The sequence below is a fragment of the Bacillus rossius genome, chromosome 14 (assembly GCF_032445375.1).
Source record: "Bacillus rossius redtenbacheri isolate Brsri chromosome 14, Brsri_v3, whole genome shotgun sequence".
NCBI classification, from domain to species: domain Eukaryota; kingdom Metazoa; phylum Arthropoda; class Insecta; order Phasmatodea; family Bacillidae; genus Bacillus; species Bacillus rossius.
Window position 1 is genome coordinate 7,822,910 of NC_086341.1, and position 19,161 is coordinate 7,842,070.

The 19,161-nt window shown below is 40.8% G+C and overlaps 1 protein-coding gene across 1 annotated transcript in view; it reads right to left on the reverse strand.

Moving 5' to 3' along the window:
* The window catches only part of LOC134539097 (solute carrier organic anion transporter family member 74D-like), a 233,658-nt gene that overhangs the window by 56,116 nt on the left and 158,381 nt on the right, over positions 1-19,161 (reverse strand). The window contains exon 2 of the mRNA XM_063380826.1: positions 8,575-8,647. Within this exon, the coding sequence (XP_063236896.1) occupies positions 8,575-8,579 (5 nt within the window). The 5' untranslated portion in view covers positions 8,580-8,647. The remainder of the gene's footprint in view (positions 1-8,574; positions 8,648-19,161) is intronic.

A 19,161-nucleotide genomic window follows, 5' to 3' on the forward strand; every position in this document is an offset into this window, starting at 1 on the left:
AAATACAAAATATATGGGTATTTCGCTTGAAAACAGGCTTAATACTGGTATAAGTATAATTTTTGATACGTGTATTATATTTCATCTAAAATTTTGTAAGTAATTAATTTAATATTTACGTCTGATTTAGTTAACGTGAAAAAAAGTATATGAAAATGCCGGCAATATCTACTGGCGCTGTGTCGATCGTAGATCATTGCTGTGAACCCAGCCGAGAGTCAGGTTCAGATCTTCCCAATGATCTTTACTCTGTGCTCACAACTCAATTGTGAAACAGGAAATGTGGTCGTACTATGATCAAACAAGCTTATGACTCGGGATCATGCATGAACTCCAATAGTGAAACTGGCCATTACAAGGTAGATCGTTTGGAAACTAAACCGCCAAATTTTTTGATTGTTATTCGTAAAATGTAGAACTCTATACAACACACTTGCTGTGATATATAAACAAGCTGTGATGTAACTCATTGTTATCTTAATCTTGGGGGCAACGACAGTATTTATAGTAAGCAAGCATTAGTTTTAATTATTTTCCAGGAATTTATGGTAAAAATTACGCAGATTTTTAATTTGCGTTTGTAGATTTATAATGAATTAGTAGAGCCCCGGAAATTTCGCGGATTCCTATGGCCTCAGGATAGAATTCAAAGTGATAGGTGTGCTTGACCCATGTTTACTTTCCCATTGGTTGATTTCTTAGAGAGAACATTTTTATCCTTTTTATTTGGCACTACCTGATTCGCTTACTTCTTTCCTAGCTGGACATCGTTGGCTCACGGTCGGAGAGGGGCGTGTCCAGATAACTGCGGTCCAATCATGAACACAGTGCGACAGTGTGGAGGTTTGCATTCTAGCTTGCGACTAAATGAATGCGCGAAAATTCCGTGGCTCTATCAATTAGTTATGTCATCTAGTTTGAAAGCGTGACTTAGTTAACTAATAATTCTCTTTTTTTTCTTGCAGCAATTTCATCTTACAAACCGTTCGAGCATTCAGTTTTGTGTGCCAACTTCTTGCTGAATGACCTGACGGTATGATGTCAAAGTATTCTGCCTGGCTTTGTTCCGTTCAGTCTGGAGCGTCACGTGACCTGCAGCCAATCAGAGGGTCCATCCGTTCGTCCGTCAGACGTTTAGGAAAAAATCCGTACCTTTTTGTCGGATGGACGGATTGGTGTATCATTTATCCATGGTTTTGGCTTGCGCCAGTCAATTTTCTGCCAGAATACAGGCTTCTAGACTGTCGCGGAATGAGTCCGCGGTCTTGGAGGCTGCTCGTGTGAACCTGGCTATGAACGAGCGAGCGAAGTTTCCCCCTCTCCGAGGGTTCTTTGTGTCCCGCTGCGCCCTCGGTGTTATGATCCCACAATGGCGCCCTCTGTCCGTCCCGAGGGTACCTGAGCGCCCGGGAAACCACCCGGAAGATAAGAAGAATTGTGTGTGTGTGTGGGGGGGGGGGGGGGAGGTGCAGTTCGAGAGAGAGACGTATCGGGGGCGCGGCGTAGGGCCCCGACAGATGCGTAATTGAAGTCGAAAAGAGGCCCCGCAGATCATAACCCCTCCCCCTCCCCCCCCCCCACAATCGATTACGGGCCCTGGACCCAGGATCGGAGACAAAACCCCCCCCTCCCCCAAAACCCAGGATCAGAAACGTCCCCCCCCCCCCCAAATCCTCCTTAATTTTAACAGTCACGTGATACATTATAATATTGTAAAGGGTTTTTTTTCTTACCTACACTCTTTTTTTAGAATGTTATTTAACCTGAAAATGCAGGGTATGATTATAGTTACTATTGTATAAGACCAAACTAGGCTTTATTTATATTAAATATTCAAAGAGACCGGAAAAATTCGCGATTTCAATTACCTGTAGGATATACTCCATGATCCTATACGCACGCAGGGAAAACTGACACCATCTCATTGGCTACTGACTCGTGTCGCCTGTTGACTGGGACGCTAGTGATTCGATACTTTTTTTTGTTGGAAGTTTTTCATTGGCCGAGTGTCATTCAGAAAAAACTTCCTGCCCAATCACCGATGCAGTAAAAAAAAAAAAAGGCAAACTTTTTTTTTTTTTTTGGATTCTAAGACTATCACGAAATGAAACCGCGAATTTTTCAGATCTCTAAATATTCAATATGTTTTTTTTTTTTTTCAATTTTGTAAAAAAAAAAATTATGATAGTTGAACATTTGAAAATAAAATTAGGCTTGGCCCGGACCCTGAACCCAGGTGTTCACCCAGGTGTCCAAGCCAGTCAGTCCACCCTTGTGTGGGGGAACATGCCGCAGATACGTTCCTTTCGTTCCGCCGAGAAGCATAGCTTTGAATATATATATATATATACTGTATAGAAGTCGCCAGCCCAGGTTAAAATTTCTAATACGGTTTTGAGGTAGTTGGTTAATTCACCGCCGCAATCGCCACCATCTCTAGGGCATCGACTTGTGGTGGTCCCTAGCGGACAAGTGTCGAACTCTTCAAACACCCCTTCGCCCCACCCGTTGAACGACCTTGAGCTGCAGTGAATTATGGGTATGGGGGGTGCGCGGGGGAATGACAGCGGGTGACAGTGCTGCGCTCTAACGTGAAAATAACAACCTAAGACGATACAGGGCGTTACGGCAGCGTCGTGGCAGCGGTGAAGTTCCCAAGCTGCTCATCATACGATCCTGAAAAACGTAGAGTAAATCCTATCCACTCGCGACTTCTATACAGTATATATATATTCAAAGAGCATAGGGACCCTCGACGGCCACAATGATGGTCTCCTCCAGGTGTCCTGCGCCGGTATCGACCCCCCGGCCGTCGGCGGCTCGTCATCCCGATGCCGGCGCGCGCGCGACGTCAGACCGAGACGTCTCGCGACCAGCTTCAGGGCGTGTGTCCCGTCCCCAGGTTAACGGCAAGCCCTACGATTCACTCGTCCTTCCGGACATACCCGAATACTCACGTTGGCAAGCCTTCTTTCAACAGACGAGAGAGCCAAACGCCCGATCGTGCATCTTCGGATTTTTTTTTTTTTGTTCATTGTAAATAAATATACAAATCATGATAACTAATGGTCAATTAGGTTAGGTTAGCTACATTATAAATACTTTATAACATTGTGGACGGTTGATTTGGTTAGGATAGTTACATTAAAGATACTGTGAAATCATGTAAACGGTTTCCTTGCGCTTGGATAGCTACATATTAAAAAGTTATTTGCTAAGCAACCATAAAATTAATTTTAGAGTATTTTTAATGTAGCTATACTTACCTAATATAACCAACCATACACATTGTTTTAAAGTATTTATAATTACGTCTTGCTAATTTTAAGAATGACATCTTATAAGTTAAACCCGCGCATTTGGAGAATAAATGCCCGCGAATTTCCACCCCCCCCCCCCCCCCAAATAAATACACCTGTTGTGGTACGGAAAAAAAAAGAGCAGGAACTTGGGGAACATCGGGTTTGGCTCTCAGGTCTGTGAAAAGAAGGCTTGCCAACGTGAGTATTCGGATATATCCAGAAAGATGAGTGAATCGTAGGCCTCCCCCAGGTTAACGGGAAGCCTTCTTTTCACAGACGAGAGAGAGCCGAAACCCGAAGTTCCCCGAAGTTCGTGCTTTTTTTTTCCGTACGTATCTTTAATGTAGCTATCCTAACCAAAATCAACCGCCCACAATGTTTTAAAGTATTTATAATGTAGCTAACCTAACCCAATTGACCATTAGTATCCTTTTATCTACACCGCCATATTTATTTCCAATGAACAAAAAAAAAAACCAAGATGCACGATCGAGAGTTTGGTTCTCTCGTCTGTGAAGAGAATGCTTCCCCCAGGTTAACGTTTAACAAGTTTAGACCCTGTAGGCTTCTGATTGGCCGAACTTCACACCAAATTGAAATAATTAGATATATATAATGCATACATTTCGCATAATCAGATGGAAAACTGGAATTTTTAACATGTTTGTGCAGTATGGATAAGTGAATCCAAATAGAATAAATAATTGAAATTTTATTTTTTGATGAAAGGCATTGCTGGTGGCTACTGCGGGGTATGGGTTAAAATTATTTCACAAAAATTAATGTACTTCCGTACGAAACATACTCATCGATATTCATCCAGCTCCATAATGAGAAAAAAATATATATGTTAACACTTTACAAGTGAATATTTATTCAAATAAAACAAAGATGAAAAGCATTATTTAACCAGTCAGCTATAAACACACCATGGCATGCCTCTGTTGACTAATTTTTTTTTTTATACTCGCGCATGCGCAGAACATTGCAGCCATCGGACAGTCTGCTAGCGACGAAGTTGGAGCAGTCCGTTTCGATGTCGTTGCCTCTTGTCTGATCGCGACATTTTTTGTCGGCGTCTTGCCGCGTACTGATCCTGTGCGCATCGCTCGTATGCGAACACAAGGAAGTGGAATAACTGTCAGACGGAATGTCGCGTTGTGTCGTGTCGTGGCCGAACAAGATGTATAGCTGTCCGGGATCTTCAGTCCCCAGACACTCGACCTAGCGATGCACGATGACATTCCGAACTGAGGCCATCTCCGTGACTAGATTTTTTAAAAATATGTAAGTTTGAGGCCTGGGCTTACTTCCTCCTCTAATACATATTTACACAATCACACTATTTTTTTTTTTTTTTAAGGAAAATAACACTCACATAATCAAGCTTTCACATGAGTGCTACTATTATCTCTATGCTGCGTGCTGTTTACTTGGTATATTAGCCACAATATAAAAATTAATATTACGAAGATTACAAAAAAATAAAACTTACGTTAAATAAACAACTCTGAAACCTTTATAAATGTTATGTTATTTAAAGAGCAAATTTTTTTTATAGAGGAATCACTTCAAAATAATTAAGAAATATATATACAGTGTAAATTCTATATAACGACACTTAACGGACTGAGCATTTTTCGGCGTTATAGAGAGAAATAAAAGATGTAATTTTACTATTCTATAATAATATGTATTCACTAATATAGTACACATTTTACTCACGAACATTAATATTCATACAAATTACAACACTAATTGCGTATAGTCTGTTATTTTTTCTTTGTTTTACCATATTGTAGACACGGTAGAGCGGCTAAATCCAAAGCGTCTTCCAGTATCACTGATCTTTTCTCCCGCCTCTATTAAGCAGATTAATAAAACTTTTTCGTCAAAACGCAAAGATTTTCGTTTACTCGCCATGTTTACAGTTCGAAATTCTGTAAGCAACTGCGATAATTATACCGTGTAACAACTTGACAAAAGTCTAGTGACCAAGGTAAAAATGTGCAAGTTCATCATAAAAAAACAAAAGACAAAATTTCTTAGAATTTCCGGTGCGTCAGTCGAAGTAAACACGTGCTAGATAATACAACAACAAAACAGCAAACAAAAGAACGTACACAGCTGCAGTTCCTATCAACTTCGGCCACTTAGAAAGTACTGCGTAGGTAATGATTAAAATGTCCTATTGTCGTTAAATAGAGTGAGCGTGACGCTATATGGAGTGTATTATTGTATAGAAAACAAGGTAAACCAAACCAAAGCCAAGCAATTTTCGACGTTTTAAGGATTTTGTCGTTAAATCGAGTGACGTTATAAAGAGTTTACTCTGTATATAAATTTTTAAAATCACAATTAAAATTTTAAAAATGCATGTACATATGCCTCCAAAAAAAGAAAACTTTTTTTTTTAAAGTAGAGAGATCTCATCATCAGTTAAATCATCCAGCCAAATACAGATTACATTAATTAAAAATATTTACTAACCCTCCCTCCCCCTTCGCAAAAAGAGAGTTTTTACAAGTTTCAAGCCTTTGTCTGTCTGCCTGTCTGTCTGCATCGTAGCTCCCCAACGGACGAGCTGATTACAATCCTGTTTTCATCTGTACATTTATGCCGGTACTTAATCTCTCACTTGTTGTCGACTCACTCAATTCCTCCCCAGATGTATGCTAAATGTCAGGCTGTCAAGAATGGGTTGGGGAGTAAGGGGAAGGGGTAATCCCGGAAACCCGAGCACCTGATAGGGGGACGAAAATTACAATCTAGTGCAAATATAATTATTGTAAACCTTAGAAGTTATGTGATATGTGCGATTCACGTTTACAGTTACATCTTCCGTAAGTTTGCTGTCTTTAGATTTTTTTTTGTGGGGTTAAAAATGAAGAGGGCCCTGATAAACGTTATTTTAGAGCTCTAGAAGGTGTTACGAGTGACCCTAATTATCGGCACTTGCATGAATTTTTGCCGCTATTAGTAGAGACCGGAAAAATTCGCGGGTTCAATGACCTCCAGGATAGACTCCACTATACTCTACACACTCGGGCAAATGCCAACTGTTCATTGGCTGCTGACTTGTGAGTCGTCTCGACTGGGTGGCCTGTGATTCGACACTTCTATGAGTGAGGACCTCTAATTGGCCCTCATTACTCCAGATTAACAATGAACCAATGGCAGGAGCAGCACTAAGGTATAATTATTTGAACTGTAGCATTTCACGAAATGAATCCGCGAATTTTTCAGGTCTCTAGCTATTAGATATTATTTAGTTATTATCTTTTGCTAACTATGTACATGGGTGCAGCAAGTGTGTAGAAGAACGTATAGTGGTCCAGTACGTACGGAACAGTTTCTCTCGGCGTTAATCAAGGCTGAAAGTTCGTGCGAACTCTCTTCTTCACGAGGAACTCGAACCACGCAACATCCCCCCCCCCCCTCCGGCTTCTTCTTCAATTTCCAGCTGAATCAAAAGTTGCTTACTCCCGCCATTGCCAGCCACAGTTTCCGTAGCCGGCCCGTGGTTTGTGGCTTCATGTGAGGCCTGGTTCTCCCCCTACCCCGTACCCCCTACCACATACCCCCTACCCACTACCCCCTACCACCTACCCACTACCCCCTACCCACTACCCCCTACCCCCTACACCTACCATCTTCCCCCTCCCCCTCCCCCTCTCCCTTCCCCTCAACAATCAACTCTCCAACCAAAAAATTCTCCCCCACAGTTTCTGTTCTCTCGGGAGAAACAACACAAAATCTCCCAACGGAATTGCAAACTTTGCGGCGTCATTTTTTTTTTTTTTTTTTTTTTTTTTTTTAAGCGAAACATCTTCACAGCCAGTAGTGTGAGTTGCGATAACGACGTCACAGCGCAACGAAAGTTATGTTGTCCAGATGGCAACGGAAAGTGCAACGGTCAAGACTGTTTCTTTTTATTTATCTCTACTTTTTGTTTGGTGCAGAAAAAGGCGTGTATGTACGCCTTCTCTTACACTGAAACACGATAACTTTAAACAAAGTATAATAAGTTACATCTAGGAATAAAACATTAACTAACATACTAACCAATTACATATTTACTGATGCATCATCTACCAATTTAATATCCAAGTTTAGTACTTACTTAAACCATATAAAAATATTGTTTTAAATAGAAAAATATTTTTTTAAAAAAAAATTCTTATTATGATACTGTTATCTCACACACACACATACACGCACATACATACACCTTGCATATTTGATCACTCTTATATGAAACTTTATTTTAATTAGTCATGCAATGGGGAATTTGATTTAATACAATTTATTTGACATACGCCATTGCAGTTTTGCGCTGTTTGTCATGGGAAACATTCATAAATGCAAAATAAGAAGAAAAAATTGGAAACATAAAGCCACAGATAAACCCAACGAAGTACCTAAACAGGTATTATGGACCACAAAACGACGAAAGCACAGACGAACACATTTCAGACAGCACAAGAATTTCGTTATTATTTTTTTTTGATGGCCAAATTCTTTCCGTGCATGCCAAGAAACCTCAGACAATGGCCGCAAAAGACTGCGATGCCCTTTTTGACGACATCACATTAACTATGCGTGTAACGGTGCACACACTAATCCTATTCTTAATAGGCGTTATTTTAACTTTTATCCTCTTGGTATACCCCGAGTTGTATGCGAGAAGGAATATTCTTTTCCAAATTTGATTCTGTATAACATTATTAGCCACTACATTCTCTTTATTATTTTGTTTAAGGGCATAATTCCTTTATACATATATTTTTATAATTATTTATGTTGATTATATGTTTATATATGAATAAATGCGATTATATATATTCCAGCAACATATATTTTCTTATGTACATTTCCGTTAATCAAAACCGTTTTAAAGCCGGTCCGCATAAATAATATAATCCATTTTAAACAACACATTTATACTTGCTCCGGTGGTTCGATTACCATGCGCAGGAAGAACCATCAAGAAACCTATGCAGGATGTTCTGTTTATCTGTACATTTTTAATTAATTTAATATATACAGTTTATGAGATTTTATGAATTTGACTGTGGAGGAGGGGCAGGAATTACAATTAAATAATTTGTTGATAACGGGATTTAAAATTGTATTATTCTAGGTTTTTTTAATAAGCTTCATTCAACTTGAAACCCTTACATAATTTTCCGCAATATCAATTATGATCAATTATGATGGTGTAACGGTGCAGTTAAAATGTGTTAAGTGTCATTTAAACGGAGATTGTTACCTCATGTTCGTTCCTCGCTGATCCCGGACTGAAGTAGCCTACTTCTCTCGCCGCCTGTGGCGAAGGCTGCTACCTGGTGGAAGAACAGAGAAGTACATATTAGCTCAGCATAGTCTCGTGTATGGAGGCAGTGTGTCCACAGTTAGTAATTTCGTACTAGATCTAGAACTTTTATAAGTTCTTCAGTGGTCTAGTACATTTACGCTCAGATCTAGTACTTTTTTTTCTTTAATTTAATTATATTACAGTAACTCCAATATGTTTTATTATTAAGCGTAATTACTTATAAAAACTATGGAATGTATGTGCGTGTGGTGTGATATTTAAGTTAGATAGTTGCAATTTCATTATAACTTCCTAAACTGTTAAAACCATAACAAATTATAATTTAGTACTTTTTTTTTCAAATCTAGTACTTTTTTCTCGCCTTAGTTGGTACTAAATATTTTTTTTTTCCTTGTGGACACCCTGCATGGAGGTAAAGAAGTAAGGGAGTTGGTGCGTAAAATCTTTGCCGTGTTAATACTTGAAGTCAGAATGAGAGAAACTTCCTCGCCACACTTTTTCCATCCGCATAGCAAAACAATTTTGGGAGATAATATAACAGCGTAGTTTCCACGAAGGTCCAGTTATTTGAGATTACGAAAAAAAAAAAAACTCTTAGTTTGTATTAGGACGATTCTTCCGTCTGTTGTTTATGCATGCAGATTTCGCGAAAAGATTTCAAGACTAGCTGAAAGTTAAAACACTGTAGCATGGTCTATGTTCCGTTATTGGGTGATTTTCTTTCAGGTACACGTCGATTGTTACAACATCAATCGCAGTAATTCAGTGCGGAAGAAAACGCATACAGAGTGGCTCGGTCAAACAAGGCAACGATAGAGACCTGCAAAATTCGCGGATTCATTCGGTGATAGGCTAGAATTCAAACACATACCTATACCTCTTAGATAATTTTGCTATTGGCTTACTGTTCATCTGGACGAATCTCAACCAGTTATAAACCCTCAACCAAAGAAGGATCGAATCACAGACGAACCAGCTGAGACGACTTACAAGTCGGCAGCCAATGAACTTGCGTTATTTGCCCGAGTGTACAGGGGATGTGCAGTCTATCCTGAATGCCATCGAAACCGCGAATTTTGCAGGTCTCTAGGCAATGACTTCTCTCGCAGACGGCCGCCAATCACAAGGAAGAAACCACAGGTGCGGGTATACCTTGTTGCAGTCTAATAGGCGTTCAGATATTTTCGCGAAAAATACCTGCCCCTATATTATAACATTTTGCTTTCTATGAAAAAGATGCATCGGACAAAGTGAACACATACCAGACAGCACGGTCGGACAAAACTATCGGACAACACCATCGACAGGCGCGACAACGCGAATGTGGCAGGGACTACAGAGGTTTTATCTTGGGCAGCGTGGATGCGAAAAAAAGAAAATTGCAGTGAGGAACCACACTATCCTTTTCCCTTGAAAAAAAAAACACCTCAGGAGCGTTGCGGCTTTCATCCCCCCCCTCCCCAATTCCCCACTAACTGCGTAACTACCTGGGATCCTTGTGCTCGGATCTGAGCAACAAGGACTTAAGGCAGGGTTTATAAACAACGCAATAACGCAACGATGCGATGACGAAACAATACAAGAAAACCACAGTCGTTTATAAATACCGCAAGTCGCAAAACTTCACCGACCCTTCAATTTTAAATTGTGAAATAGTGGAAAACGAGTTACTATTCCAAGTTTTTTTATTATTAATTCATGTTTATCATGAAAACATATGATTGCAAATAAATTCAATTTAAAATTTCTTTTTCTTTGGCTATGCAAACTTTTAACAAAAAAAAAGTAATATATATAATACATTGCATCATTATGAGCAAATGATGATTGCATGTCTAAACGTTTTCGAAACACTCCACATCAAATATGTAAGACAGAAACGTGAGCCGTAACGCAAGAAATTGAAAGTTGGGCGATGCTTTTGTTGCGTTTTTGCGTGTTTCGTAGTTTATGAACGAGTGTATTAAAATGTCGTTAGTGAACTCCTTGCGTCTCGAGTTTCTTGCGTTTTTCATAAACCCGGCTCGGGGCTGGGTTTATTACTGAGCGAGAAACGCAAGAGCACAAGGACGTAACACGCAATTATCAAGGCATCACCAACCTTACAACTTCTTTCCGAAAACAAGATTTCTTCTTACACGAAAACGAGTGAAATTATAAATTATTTTACTTAAAAAGCATCGTTTACTTTCACTTTGCGTTTCTTTAATAAGTGACGCGATGCGTGTGATAAAAATGCTATAATAGCCACTAAATTCCCCCCCCCCAGATGTATGGTAAATGACAGGCAGTCTAGAAGGAGGAGGGGTGTAGGGGGTAGGGGGAACCCCGGAAACCCGAGCACCTGATAAAAAAAATGGGGACGGGAGATTGCAATCTAGTGCAAATATGATTCATTGGAAACCTTGGAAGTTATGTGATATGTGCGATTCACGTTTACAGTTACATCTTCCGTAAGTTTACTGTCTTCATTTTCTTTTTAATTGTGGGATTCAAAGAGAAGAGGGCCCTGCTAAACGTTATTTTCGAGCTCTAAAAGGCGTTGCAACTGACCCTAATTATAGGCACTTGCATGAATTTTTGCCACTTTTAGATATCTTTAGTTATTATCTTTTGCTTTATATATACATATATATGTATGAATATATATATATATTACGCAAGACGCAAAAACGCAATACAAGCGTCACCTAACTTTCTACTTCTTGTATTTTAGCTTTATATTTTAATTATTAAAGAAAAATATCAATGACGAGAAGATGAAAAAAATTTCAATACGCAGGGCTAGGCATTTTTCGCGAATAAATCTGAACGCCTATTAGACTGCAACATGTTATATTCACACCAGCGGTTTCTTCCTTGTGATTGGCGGACGTCTGCGAGGGAAGTCGTTGCCTTGTTTGACCCGAGCCACTCAGGACGCGTTTGCTTCTGCACTGACTCACTGTGATTGGTGTTGTAACCATCGACATTGACCTGAAAGAAACTCACCCATTCACGAGACACAGACGATGCTACAGTGTTTTTTTAACTTTCAGCTAGTCTCCTGAATATTTTCGCGAAATATGCATGCCCCTAGCCATACAGAGTGTGAGACCGAGTCTTGAAGCCGAAAAAATGAAAAAAAGACAAAATCGTTTCGTCTGCGTGGGGAACTCGCGACGTTGTGTTGATGGACCATGCTTGCACCCTCGTCCTCCAGTTGTAGGCTTCGGGAAGACTTTTCCGTCGTGGGGTAGGGAGGGGTAATCGGACAAAGAAAGGTCACGGTTGCAAAAAAAAATATTATTAAATTAAGTGAGTCGGAGATTGGCCTTTGAAGTATTATTTACAAATTTGTGGTCTCAAATACAGAGCCTTAATAGTTTTCGTGCAAATTTTTGTGGGATGAAAAATTATCAACACATGAAATTAGTTGATACCGGAAAAATTCGCGGGTTCAATGACCTTCAGGATAGACTCTAATGTCCTCTAGACACTCGGACAAATGCCAACTGTTCATTGGCTGCTGACTTGTGAGACGTCTCGACTGGGTGGTCTGTGATTCGACACTTCTATGAGTGATGGGTCTCTAATTGGCCCCTCAGTCCTCCAGATTAACAGTGAACCAATTGCAGAAGCAGCACTAAGGTATAATTATTTGAATTTTAGCAAAACACGAAATGAACCCGCGAATTTTTAAAGGTCTCTAGAAATTAGGTATTTAAGTAATCATGACGATACCCTCCTAAATGAAATTGTCGTCCGCTGGGACTCTTTTGAGGTGTGGCGGGTTGGTTACCCACGAGGTCTGGAACGATGCGGCGCTGTTATTAGGGGTGGTATTTGTGGGGGGTGTAGGGGGGGAAGGGCTTAAACCCCCCAACATTCTCCTTACTCCAGTTCTCGGAGAAGGCCGGCGTCAATTTCTCGGAAGTGCCCTGTAAAGACAAAGTCCCGCCGTAACTCGCCCCTCTAACGCCGGCTCCATCGCCTTCATTAACGACCTGCTTCATCCCCCCCAACCCCCTCCCCTTCCCCTCTCTCCGCGACCCACGGACCATCAGCCTCCTGCTAGAAGAGACCAGACGTAAAACGTTATGACGAAGGAGGGAAGCCTATATACACACATACACCCACCCAGCCTTTGGACGGCGGGACGAGAAAGACGGTAGGGAGAGAAAAAAAAAGTTTTAAGACTTTCGTTCTTACGGCACTTTCCTTACGTAGTAAAAAAAAAAAGGAGTCTCTGGAATGGTACTGCAGGCTTCCCGTCTCGTGAGACGCGAAACGGGAGATTTTGAAACTATACCTCTTCGCGCCGTTTGTACAGGTTTTTGTGTCCACGGCATCAGGGAATAAACAGAAAAAGTTTTTGGGGGAGAAAAAAAAATTTGAAATTGTCGGGGAATTTATAATTCAGTCTCGGTGTGGTCTTTAATCCGTGCGTCTGCAGTTTGGCACGGTCTGTTAATCCGGCACCGATCAAGCCACTGCTCGTTCATCTGGATTTTTCTTGGCATCGTATCACAACTTGTTTTACGGCTGCGGTTCCAAAATTGTCAGACTGAAGAGCTTTTAATTTCAGAGAAAAGTGGAAATTTCTTTACTAGATCGGGGAATTGAAATTTTTGTTCAAATGCGAAAATCCTGTATTGCTAACCAATTACTAGGGGCAGGCATTTTTCGCGAATAAATCTGAACGCCTATTAGACTGTAACACGGTATATCCGCATCAGCGGTTTCTTCCTTTTGATTGGCGGCCGTCTGCGAGAGAAGTCGTTGCCTTATTTGACTGGGCCATTCAGGACGTGTTTGCTTTCGCACTGAATTGCTGTGATTGGTGTTATAACAATCGACGTGGAACTGAAATAAACTCACCCAACCGCGAAACACAGATGATGCTACATTGTTTTAACTTTCAGCTAGTCGCGGAACCTTTTCGCGAATTATGAATGCCCTTACCAATTACCTGTGTCGTGCATATTGTGTTTTGTGTCTAGTCTTTGTTGCGTTGGTAAAGTGCCAGTTGTTTTTTGGAAAGTGTTGTCTTTTTTTTTTTTTTGCACGTGAAGCTGAATCTCATCTATGATGGTCATGGCGTACACGGGATTTAAGTTGGTGGGAGGGAGCTAGAACTTTATATCAAGTTATCTACCATGTGCAGTTAATTTCACTAATTAGGAACACAAATCTTACAAATAAGGCCGGAGGTGTTACCCGGAGAACAATTTGGATTACAAGATGCAAAATAATGATATTCGAGAAATTTTCATACCTGAAAATTAAATACACGTAATGGCTGGAATTGAATTTTTTTTTTTTTTTTACAAAATTTGTATTGCAAACAACAGATACAATTAACGTAGGTTGAGAATTGCTCACAAAAATAAATATTTATTTTAGTATAAAGGAAACGTGACTGTCACACACTGTAATTTGATTAATTATTTTCATTTATTAAAAGTTTGTATTTTGAAAAAAAAAATTACTTGTACATAGATAAATGTCGAATACTCCATATAAATCAACCTATGACTGATAGCAGAACTTGGTCCGCTGTTTGTTTTTTCGAATTTAGTTCCTGTGATGGTTTAAATGTTAAGATTTTATGGGAGGAGGGTGGATATATCCACCCGGGAAACCTTCTTTTCATAGACGAGAGAGCCAAACTCCCGATCGTGCATCTTCGGTTTTTTTTTTTGTTCATTGTAAATAAATATGGCGGTAATGATAAAAGGATACTAATGGTCAATTAGGTTAGGTTAGCTACATTATAAATACTTTAAAACATTGTGGACAGTTGATTTGGTTAGGATAGCTACATTAAAGATACGGTAAAAAAGCATGAACTTCGGGGAACTTCATGTTTTGGCTCTCTCGTCTGTGAAAAGAAGGCTTCCCATATCCACCCCCCCCCCCTTTTAAATGCTGTGTGCGTGTGTGTATGTGTGTGGCTTAACCATTGTGCTCTCCCGCCTATGCGACCGCGCCGCCGTTTATATTGGCGCGCCTTGCGTGATTCCCGCGTCGTGATTGGCCGTTTAGGAGCGATCCCTTCGTCGGACAGAAGCGGACCTCGCGAGACTATCAGCGAAATCCGCGTGGCTTTGTGTTTGTGCTGCGTTGTTTCGTCCTGAAACTCTGAAACTGAGACACGTGCGCACTGCACAGAGTTTCGTGGACCATATATGGGTCGTTACCACAACGCCGAAATACCACAACGCCGAACGTACAATAACGCCGAATACCATAACGCCGAAAAAGGTTGCTGTGGGGAGGGGGGGGGGCACAGGAGCAAAATGAAAACAACTGAATGAATTTGTGTGATAACCTTACCTAACCTAACCTTTGTGGCAGTCCTGCAATGACATTTTTCGAGGATAATGTAATTCGGCGTTGTGGTACACAACAGTTTTCTAGCTGTCGGCGTTGTAGTCAATTTGGCATTCGGCGTTATGGTTTTCGGCGTTATTGTACGTTCGGCGTTGTGGTGCGTCCCCACTTTATATACATATATATATGCATGTATGTATGTATGTATGTGTGTGTGTATATATATATATATATATATATAAATATAGGGGCTGTGGATTATGTACGACAAAATACTTGTTTCCTCCGGTCAGGACAAATTTTCTGATGATTTCTGGGTTTGATTAACTAAGTTTGAAAAAAATGTTGATGTAGCAACAAATTTGTTTATTTCTTGAAATATAGTTTCCTGTAAGACATTTTATTTCAATCACGCCACAGCACAATAGGTAGTTCCACTCTAAGTTGACGGGACTTTGATCTGTTGGGAGCCAAAAGAACCCTTATTTGTTGATATTGGACGATGACTTGTTACTTGACCACCATCAAGAATGTGGTGGGAGAGATTTTACCGATGAGTGTGAAGGCAAGTTTTGTGCAATCAAAGGTTTCTATCCACTGAAATATATAATTTACTAAAACGTAAACAAATGTTAAAATAAATAATTTTTAATGTTATAACATCTGTTGAAACCAAAAAATGGTTTATTTCGGTTCCAATCCTCCCTTTAATGCTTATATTGTAGTCCGATCACGTCTTGAAAGTTCACTGTCGTTTTATTCCGTAATATACTTTCTCTCCGTGATGCGTTGTGGTTTGAACGTTCAAATATTTGTACACCTTTAATTAAAATTTTCTGCTCTCTAGCCAAGCAGTAATTTACACAGAAAGATTTATTTTTCCTCCACAAGAGAATTATTTTTTTCAAAGAATGCAAAGTAGCGTTAAATATAAAAAAAAATTCTTTTTAAGCCAAGCAAAAGTGGACCGACCAAACAAACAAATAATTCATTTTTTTTTCAAAACCAACGTGAATTATCCCGGTGTTAAATTCAGTTCCGGTACTTTAAGATAACCTCGTATGATGGGGGGGGGGGGGGGTGTGTGGAGGGGCGTGAGGAACGTATTATTACGAACTCGATTTAACTCGCAGTAAATTACGCGAGGAGGTAGCCTACTTTTTTTGTTTTATTCGTGCTTGTTTTGTGGGGGAGCGGGTCTGTGAAGGCGGTGGGAAAGTATGGTTGGGAGAGGGGGGGGGGGGGGAGGGCAGTTGGCCTGTGCTCGCGAAAGTTGGGCCAATTACAAACGCTGGCCAGAGCTATTGTGCGCGTGGCCAGAAGTCGCCACCTTCCCCTCCTCACCAAGTTCTACCCCTGGGCTGACCGAAAAACCCACCGACCTCCCCCGGAAGTTTTCCGGAACAACCCTGACTTTAATCTCCGCGGACTTCCACCCCAGCACTTCCCCCCCCCCCCCCTTTTTTTTCCCTCCTCTTCCGACCCGCTGTGGAATTGTTTCGCGACTTGCGCGAAAGAGCGCGCCTCCCCCACCCGGCTGAGGACTGCGAAGGACTCGGTGTTTTTAATCTCCGCAAGCGGTCGAGGTTTTTGGCGCGAGATTCCACCGGGACTTGTTCTTCTCCGGACCGCGCGCACGCGATGGTCTTTTGTTGGCCGGCGCGGTGTGGCCCCCTTCCCCTTCCCCTACTCCCTCCCTGCAGGGTCGGAAACCTTCGCCGAAGAAGAACCTCCCAGGAACCTTCTTAACACTCGCTCGGAGGTATCCCCCCAACTCTGCAGCCGGCTGTTAAGTCATGTCCGCGCTCGCTGCGGTGATATACTCGCGGCCAGCCACGCCCATTGCACTCCAGTAGGCCTTCTCTCTCCCTCTCTCTCCCCCCCTCTCTCTCCTCTCTCCCTCTCTCCCTCTCTCCCTCTCCCTTCTTCAGCATCGTCCAGCCAAAGGTTTACCCATCCTTGTTCAACGACCAGCACAAAAGGAAAGGCAAGTTATTTTCGCACGCCGCTGGTGGTATCTACCTTTTATTTGCTAAACAAAACCCGACGAAGCATTTAAAAAATAATAATAACTGTGCCTTCTCGCTGAATACAGTAATAATTGTAGTCGTTCCATCGTGAAAAACTTGGTAATTTTGTGGCCCGGTAACTTCCTTTTATGTTGTTCACGATGTAAATTTAGATATATTTTTTTCCCTTCACCAATTGGTTTTTATTTTCATGAGGGAAAGTTAAAACAAATTTTTTTGGCGTTTTCTTTACTGTCCGTGGTGGTTTTTTTTTTTCTAGACAGGTTTTCATTAAAAATGAGACTTGACATTTAAAATAGGTTTTAATTGGTGCTGCCACAACTTATTTATAGTTTAGGTATACCTACTTGAGGTCCTGAAAAAAATTCAGACGAGCATAAAATATTTTATACTTGCCTTCAACATAAAAAAATATTATAATTATCATTAAATTACACTAATTCTAATCAACAAGAAAGACTGTTATATAATAGGGCAAAGGAATACTTGTGACAATATTTGCTTACTGAGTTTTGCAAGCGTATCATAAATTGAAAATCTTGTTGCTTTTATGAATTTAAGTCCAGATACGTTAAGGCAATCCATTATTTTTTAGAAGACTACTGGGAGACTTATGGAGTAAATGTCTTTCAAGTTAACTTGTGCTATATGTGCTTGAGGTGAGACCAAAACTTACAAGTCAATATGCGCAAGTTTTATAGTGTGTGTTTTTTTGTTGTTAATATTTGCTGCTGATTTGATGTCATAAAAGACAGAAAAATTTTGCTGTACTTTTACAACGAAAATCCTTTCTAAACCACTTGCAAACAAATAGTTTGTAATACTACAGTAAATATATTGTAACTTTGTACAACACATATGGGTATGGTTTTTTCCCGCATTTTTGAAATACGTTATTCTGTGTGTTTCTTATTAGAATAGGCTCATAATTTAATATTTTAATTGAAGAATAATTTTTTTAACCTCGGAGAAGATAATTGAATATTCAATAAAAGGACTTCGTTTTTTATATCGCGCTCATTATGTGCACATTTAATACTGGAAAGCTGTTCAGGAAACGGTTTGCAAATAACTTAAACTATTGTAGGTACTGGGACGACAAAAAAAAAACATAAATTCCTGGGTAAGAATCCGCACCCAGTATTATACTGCGAACACCATTTTTGTAGTGATAAGAGTTGTTTTCATGTAAATGTACAAATTTACTAACATCTGTAATTTTACGTGGATTTTTCTTTAACGTTATATATATATATATATATATATAGTGAGTAGAGATCTGCAAAAATTCGCGGATTCAATGACCTCCAGGATAGACTCTACTACACTCTACACACTCGGGCAAATGCCACCTGTTCATTGGCTGCTGACTTGTGAGTCGTCTCGACCGAGTGTCTGTGATTCGACACTTCTTTGAGCGAGGGTCTCTGATTGGCCCTCATTACTCCAGATTAACAGTGAACCAATTGCAGAAGCAGCGCTAAGGTATAATTATTTGAATTGTAGCGTATCACGGAATGAATTTCGCGAATTTTGCAGGTCTCTAATAGTGAGTAGGTTCGCCCGCAAGAGTTGCGAAGGAGCTGCAAATCTGAAGATAACGAACCAACCCTCTTTGGAGCCATACTTCCCGGGGACCTAACTTATGAGTCCGCCAGCATTCGAGAGCCTTTGCCGCGCGCGGAAGATCCGTTTCCAAGTGCTGGTGTGGGGGATAATGGGAAAAGGGAGAAGGGAACAGTTTAGGGGGGGGGGGGGTCAACACCCTTCGCGAGTCAGGGCGCAGTTCCAGCGGCCATCCGGGACCTTTAATATTCCACTTAAACCGGGAGCAAGTGGTCGGTCCGGCCCTGCCAGGGGAGCGTGATGGACGGACCACCGCGACATGCCGACTGGGAGACGTTTATGGAGAGCGTTCCGATACTTGGCTCGGGTCGTTTGTCACCGAACCACCCCTCTCCTCTTCTCCCCCGACTAGGAATTTCCGTGTGGGGGTGAGAAGGGTGAGGCCGAAATATGGGGGGGGGGGGTTGATAAAAAAGACCCCGAGTGCTGAGTTTCCTGGTGGGACGCCAAAGCTTTTGTCTGGGATTGTGTCCGGCAGCATGTACGGGAGGTCTTTTTCGTCGCGATTTCATCTTTCAATTGAAGGGTATGGCTTGTCGGAATTATGGTT